The sequence below is a fragment of the Sinocyclocheilus anshuiensis genome, unplaced genomic scaffold, assembly GCF_001515605.1.
Source record: "Sinocyclocheilus anshuiensis isolate Anshui unplaced genomic scaffold, SAMN03320099.WGS_v1.1 scaffold1983, whole genome shotgun sequence".
Classification (NCBI taxonomy): domain Eukaryota; kingdom Metazoa; phylum Chordata; class Actinopteri; order Cypriniformes; family Cyprinidae; genus Sinocyclocheilus; species Sinocyclocheilus anshuiensis.
This window is the reverse complement of record NW_015549673.1, coordinates 81413-88626: the sequence shown is the minus strand read 5'-3', so window position 1 is coordinate 88626 and position 7214 is coordinate 81413. Positions and strand designations below refer to the sequence as shown.

At 38.5% G+C, this 7214-nt stretch overlaps 1 protein-coding gene across 3 annotated transcripts in view; it reads right to left on the bottom strand.

The window, feature by feature from the left end:
• Window positions 1-2332: 2332 nt before the first annotated feature.
• The window catches only part of LOC107660332 (integrin alpha-X-like), a 54030-nt gene continuing 49148 nt past the window's right edge, over window positions 2333-7214 (bottom strand). For all 3 annotated transcript variants that reach the window (XM_016449622.1, XM_016449624.1, XM_016449623.1), the window contains 6 exons: window positions 6917-7018; window positions 6153-6221; window positions 5953-6057; window positions 5724-5822; window positions 5410-5520; window positions 2333-2591 (listed from right to left, as the gene is read on the bottom strand). In XM_016449622.1, the coding sequence (XP_016305108.1) occupies window positions 2502-2591; window positions 5410-5520; window positions 5724-5822; window positions 5953-6057; window positions 6153-6221; window positions 6917-7018 (576 nt within the window). In that variant the 3' untranslated portion in view covers window positions 2333-2501. The remainder of the gene's footprint in view (window positions 2592-5409; window positions 5521-5723; window positions 5823-5952; window positions 6058-6152; window positions 6222-6916; window positions 7019-7214) is intronic.

Genomic DNA, 7214 nt, shown 5'->3' with positions numbered 1-7214 from the left:
TGGAACAAACAATATGATATCCATTTAAACAACAACAGCAATAATAATAATAATTAAGTCATCTGAACTCTTCATTTTTTGTGTGTGAATGTGTAGATTCATTTTAGACCGTATGTGTACTGCATAGTGAAGGAGTCATCAGTACTTTATGGAATGTAAAAGAAAAGTGACAGAATTGCTGCAGTAAAGGCTTTATTGGCAAAATGAAATTTCTGTGTGTGAAAAAAAAAAAAAAACATACAGCCCTTTGCCTTTTGCCCCCTACCTCTCCTTCTCCTTTGTCAGAAAGTCTGAAAGAGCTTTATTACCAAGTATGTTTACAGACACAATGAATTTGACTTGACGACAGGAGCTTCCAGTGCAGAAGAAAGTATGGACACAGAGCAAACATACATGACAGTGCAGACATACACAGGAATTATAACAGTAATATAAGAAAAACAGAAAATTATGGTCTGTAACGCAGACCAAAAGGCAACAGTACGAAGAGAGAGTGACTACTCTAGGTCCAAAGTGATTTTCTTGGCCCTTTTCCTTACTCTGGAGGTGTACAGATCTTGGAGGTTGGGCCAATAATCGTCTCAGCAGTCTTGGCTGTCTGTTGTAGTCTCTTGATGTCTGATTTGGTAGCTGAACCAAACCAGACAGTCCTGGTCCAACTACTCCTCTCCCTCATCCAGACATTTTCTTTCTTTTTCTGATTCTCTGTGTTGTTCTGTATTGTTTTGAACAAAACCAATCCAGAGAGTGTCTTTTTATTGTGCATAGCCATGTAATGGAAAGACTTGAAATTATTAATTAAGATTTTAATGAGCTATTTCTCAATTATCAGTAATTAAAATAATTCTTATCAGCTCTTTTGTTGCAGAAGTAGAGGCTTTACACTATATTTAAAGTTTGGAACATTAGGTCTTCATTTCTGTCATGCTGTGTTTAAACATTTGTAACAAAGTTAAGAGTGATCCATGATTTTGGTATGGGGTAAGTTTGTATGAAAAGAAAATTTAAGCATTTTAGAAACATGTTAATTGACTGAATATTGTGTGAAAACAACATGAATTTTGTTAATGGTATGGTCACAACAGACGGATGTTTTGCTAATCGTGTTTGTAAGCTTGTGTGAAAAGAAAATTTAAGCATTTTAGAAACATGTTAATTGACTGAATATTGTGTGAAAACAACATGAATTTTGTTAATGGTATGGTCACAACAGACGGATGTTTTGCTAATCGTGTTTAGAGTTTTGAAAATGTGATTATAGATTGGACAAAGGGATATTAGCAATTGAAAAAAACTGTAATGCTGTAGAGTTGCGTTGACACAATCTGTATTGTTAAAAGCGCTATATAAATAAAGGTGACTTGACTTGATTTGACTCTCCCCTACCTTTTTCTGATCCAACTACTCCTCTCCCTCCTACAACTATTCCTCTCCCAGGCATTATTTTTTCTCTCTCTGTTATTTATTTTTATAATTTTTTCTCTCTTTGTGTTGTTCTGCATCAACAAAACCAATTCAAAGAGGTCTTTTTTACTCTATGTTGATATAATGGAAAGAGCATCAACACCTGACTACACTAGTCAACATTTGAAGTGGATCAAAACCTTTCATCAAAGTTGTCCTAAAACATAAAACCAAAATGTTTTCTTGTCTAAGCACAACTTTGATGAACTTTTTTGATCCACTTCAAATGTTGACTACTGTATTCCTCCAAATGACACTCGAATCAGCTATTTCTAAATATTTCCGTGTTATATATATATATATATATATATCAGTAGTCAACATTTGAAGTGGATCAAAACCTTTCATCAAAGTTGTCCTAAAACATAAAACCAAAATGTTTTCTTGTCTAAGCACAACTTTGATGAACTTTTTTGATCCACTTCAAATGTTGACTACTGTATTCCTCCAAATGACACTCGAATCAGCTATTTCTAAATATTTCCGTGTTCTGTTACTTAAAAATGCTGATCAGTTGTTACAATATTTTATATATAGAGATTTTTTTTCAATACGTTTGAGCTGCTGTTGTTGCAGAAGTAGAGGCTTTACACTATATTTAAAGTTTGGAACATTAGGTGGTCCCACTTCATATTAAGTGGCCTTAACTGCTATGTACTTACTTCAAAAATAAGATTAAAATGTAAGTACATAGTAGTTAAGACCACTTAATATAAAGTGGGACCCATTAGGTCTTCATTTCTGGCATGCTGTGTGTAAGCATTTGTAAAAAAGATAAGAAAGATCCATGCTTTTGGTATGGAGTAAGCTTGTGTGAAAAGAAAATTTAAAAAAAAAACTGTAATGTACCAATACATCAGAGCTGGTTGATCTAGTATAAAACTTACATATTTTTTATTTTTATTTTTTTTGCTTTTTGTAAGCGAGGAAAAAGTGAACTACAGGGTTGATCTCTCTTCATTCATGTGTCCAGGTTGTCCATTAGATGCAGTACTCTCACCAGGGGTTCCTGCTGTAGTTTGGTCACTGCTGTAGGCCTATTGGACTGTAGTCAAATCAGCTTCACCAGCAGATGGTGACGCTGGGTTGTCTTGGTCATCAGTCGAAGTTGCTTTAAAAAAGCCCTTCTGGAAAATCCAGCAGTGCAAATAAAAAATAATGAATGAAAAATAGTAAATGAACAACAACAGATCCATAGGTCAAAAAATGCCAGTAGTTCAAGATGACGTGTATACTTTCTGTGGCACAAAATAGAATTGTAAAAACAAGAAAATACTTAAAACAGGTTTCCTAGATCACCAACTTCACACCACTTGTAGAGACTGTGTTGCTGTGTTGAGCTGGTCAGGATGTTTAAATAATTTTTGCAGTGCCATAGAGACATTGTTTACAACAGGGGTAGTAAGCCAACCCTGCTCCTGGGGGGCTACTAACCCTAAACAAACATAATTGAACCAGCTAATCAATGTGTTCAGGATTATCTGAAAATAACAAACGTGTGGAGAAGGATTCGAATTGAATTCTGCAGGAAAGAAGCTCTCCAAAAACAGAGTTGGCTTCCCCCTGTTTTACACCCTTCAGGGGAATGAACCTTACACCAGGGCTCTTCAACTCCAGTCCTGGAGGGCCAGTGACCTGGAGACTGAAACCAATTTAACCCAGTAAAGCCCTTATATTGTCACAATATCAGAAGATTATGACACAGCGGTAATGAGAACAACTAGAGGTTTATTGAAAGGCAGTCCAGAAAAGCAACAATGCAAGCATGTAAGTATGAAGTACAAGATGGTCTTGAGCACTTATCTTAAATGATAACAGTTCTTTGTTTCTGCAGATTAGCTTAGCAGATGAGCTGGGTGAAGACTGGAACAGCCAACAGGATGAAAGTAAAGCAGTAAGCATGTAAGTATGAAGTACAAGATGGTCTTGAGCATTTATCTTAAATGATAACAGTTCTTTTCTTTGCAGATTAGCTTAGCAGATGAGCTGGGTGAAGACTGGAACAGCCAACAGGATGAAAGTAGGTAAGTGTCCAGGGTGAGTACTCGGATAAGTCCTTGTGTCTTAGACATAGACATATGGCATAGACACGACCAGACAAAGAGAGGACTATGGGAAATGGAGTCTGGGGTGAACAGGTGATAAGACCTCTGGCGGCGAGCGGGAGGAACAGCAGGGACCGGACATATGACAGAACCCCCCCTCAAAGGAGCAGATTCCAGATGCTCCAAAAACAAAACAGTCCAGGAGGGTGGTGGAGGGGAGGCAGAGCCAGCCAAGCAAGAAGACAGGGAGCCGACAGAGCAGAAAGCCAGGGCGGAGCAGGCAGAGCCGAAGACCACCAGGGTGGAGCTGACGAACAACAGGTAAAAGCAGATGACCAACACAGCCGAGCAAACGGGTAAGCAGAAGTCCACCAACGTGGAGCAAATGAGGCAGGTGACCACCACGGCGGATCAAGCAGGACTGAAAAAGAGAGGTTAACGATGGCCTTTGTGGCCATAACAGGACAGAGAGACAGCTCAGAGACAGCATCCCTGGCCGTAACAGGACAGGCAAAGAGCTCGGAGACGACCTCCTTGGTCACATTCAGGCAGACAGAAGACTCAGGAACGACCTCCTTGGTCGTATTCAGGCAAACAGAAGACTCAGGAACGACCTCCTTGGTCGTATTCAGGCAGACAGAAGACTCAGGAAAGACCTCCTTGGTCACATTCAGGCAAACAGAAGACTTGGTAATGACCTCCATGGTCGCATTCAGACAGACAGAAGACTCAGGAAGCATTCAGTAAATCGGCAGGATCGATAGGGGTAAGGAGAATGCCCATACTGCACACTGGAATTCACTTTCGGTTAGGTCTGGTCTTCTGTCACAATATCAGAAGAGGATGACACAGGGGTAATGAGAACAACTAGAGGTTTATTGAAAGGCAAGCCAGAAAAGCAACAATGCAAGCATGTACGTATGAAGTTCAGTGATGGTCTTGAGCACTTAAATGATAACAGTTCATTTTTTCTGCAGGTACTGGTTAGCTTACCAGATGAGCTGGGTGAAGACTGGAACAGCCAATAGGATGAAAGTAGGTAAGTGTCCAGGGTGAGTACTCGGATAACTCCTTGTGTCTTAGGCATAGACGAGACCATACGAAGAGTGTGTGTTTGGTATTGGCTTTTGTAGAGAGGTGCTGATGAAGGTAATCAAATGCAGGTGTGGTGATCATGGAGTGTGAACTGGTGTGAGCCAGAGAGGATTATCCGCTTGTTAAGTCGTGACGTAAGAAATGCTGTTTCCAGGTCGAAGCCTCAACTCGTTTCATTTTAGAATACTATTTCAACAGCTGTTTATGAGCACTGTTTATTCCTATTACACATTTAAGCTAAACATTTAAAAACTTACGGTGTACACTACAGTCTCCGTGTTCACAGCATCCCAGACACAAATAATTTTTGTATTTATTTATTTATATTTATATTTTCATTGTCTGGCTATCTGGGATTTTGGTATGGAGGATTATAATTTTTCTGGTAGTATTATATCACATTGTGAGTGTATAATAGCACCATTTGTTGTTTTCTTCTGGCATCTGATAGAGCGTTTTTTTGGACCCAGAAGCGGTGACACGTGACGTCAGACTTAACAAGCGGATAGAAAATGGAGTCTGGGGTGAACAGGTGATAAGACCTCAGGTGGCGAGTGGGAGGAACAGCAGGGACCGGACATGTGACATATATAATATGCAAGTAATTCTGGCCACCATAATTTTGGGTATATTTGATTTGGGTCAGAGATCCAGCAATCCACAATCTAAGCAGGATTCAACTGGAGTTGAAGAGCTCTGTCTTACAGTTTTGAAAATTAATACTAAATTTTTGGATAAAAAAATGACACTTCAGCTTCAACACAACAGCTGTCAGTTGTACATATTATTTGTTATGAACACTAACTTTATACAGCAGCACAAAGATGATTGTCATAGCGAGGAGTCCAAAAATGACCGACAGTGAGGCAATAAGCACTGCAAGAGCCTGAGACGGGACCTCCAGCTCTGTCACAATCTGCAGAACACAGAGATACAGAGCAGATGAAAACTGACTCCCTCGAGGTCAAACATGCCTTCCAAAGGTCCCTTTACAGTGGAAAGATGTGGGTGTGTGTACATTTCCTATTTACAACGTCATCAATGCTCATCCAATCAGATTTTAGAGTCAGAACTTTACTTTTTATAAGCAGTGTTAGTAGAATGTTTTATTTTTCTTACAGAGAGCTGGTGAGAGTCATCAGAGGGATACTGGGTGTACCTCTCAGTGTCAAATGAGAGAAATGCCCAGCTGATTATCCTAACCTGCAAACCAGATCCCTGAAAAACAAAATTAGAAGTCAATGAGAGTCACCTTGCATATCAAAATGTAAAAAGAAGCTACTCTGGAGACTATAAGAAAAATAGGTTAGTACCAATGCATTTGATATTTCATAATACAGTATTTTACCTGGTTGCCTGAACTGATATTCCCAGTAAACCTGAATATGATTGGTTGATCAGTCAACAGCTGGATAGAGCAAACAATGAGATGACACATAGAAGCACTGCAATGCTGTTAAAGAGAAATATACAACTGTAGTTACCTTAGCACAAAAACCCTGACAGTGGAGTTAAGGTTTTAAATATAAGGAAAAAAGCTAATCTCACATGTGTCAGAATGGAGATTTTGCCATTTGTGGAGGAAACTTGGTTTTCACAAGTCGTACTGGTTCCATTCTAGCTCACAAAAAAAGGGGAAATGGCAGTGAGTCTTTCACAACACACATATAATTATATATTTTTCTTTTAGTATGACTTTCAAAGACTCATTCAGTTCAGATAGCAGTTTCTCCACTTGAAACCAAACTTTTGGTTCTTTTAGAATTGAATGGTCAAAGGGAAGTTTAAAAAAAGTATGTCAGGGGAAGTCGAGGATTTCATCAAGAAGGCATCTGCTACTTGATGTTTGTGAGGCTTTGTTTCCTGTCCTCTGACGGTTTCAAATAACATCTTGTGATGTTTGTGGCTGGTCATGAGGGTATAGTGAAGGTTATAAGTAACCATGTTACCCTACGTTTGAGCAATATTGAGCTTCTCAAAATTTTTATTTCAATGGATATCTTTTGAAGTTAAAGAATCTTTAAATCTTTAAGATCCTTGTTTTAATACAAACACTTTGTGTAATTAGAGTAGGCCGTGATTTGCTATTGTTTGGGATGCACAAGGACACATTAGTGTTCACACTCCAAATTAGATGAATGAATCACCATATGCATCCCTGACCACCTCTGAAGTTATTCTGAGTGTATGGAATTGCAATGCGTTTATAAGATGTAAATGAGCCTATTTAATGTTTTGCACTTGTGATCAGATAACTTGATAGCAGGTGCAAATTGAGTAAAATGTCTGTAAATGGCCTGTCACAAACTCACTATTTCAGGAACAGACACACTCCATGAGAATCCTAAAGCCATCTTCACTGGAAACACAAAGGAAACATTCACAGGTACAGACAGTTTTCCAATGTTCTCCACCTAGTTTTATTTTTTGAGGATAGAGAAAGTAAAAGGTTATCAATTATTAAAAGACAGGAACTGGATGTACGGAAAAGGAAAAATTAAAAGTCAATATTAAACAACATTTGCCACACTTTTTTTTTTTGATAGTGTGACATATTTTGCATAGTGAAACAAGAAAAAAAATGACTTGAATTGATTTGACAGTGAATGC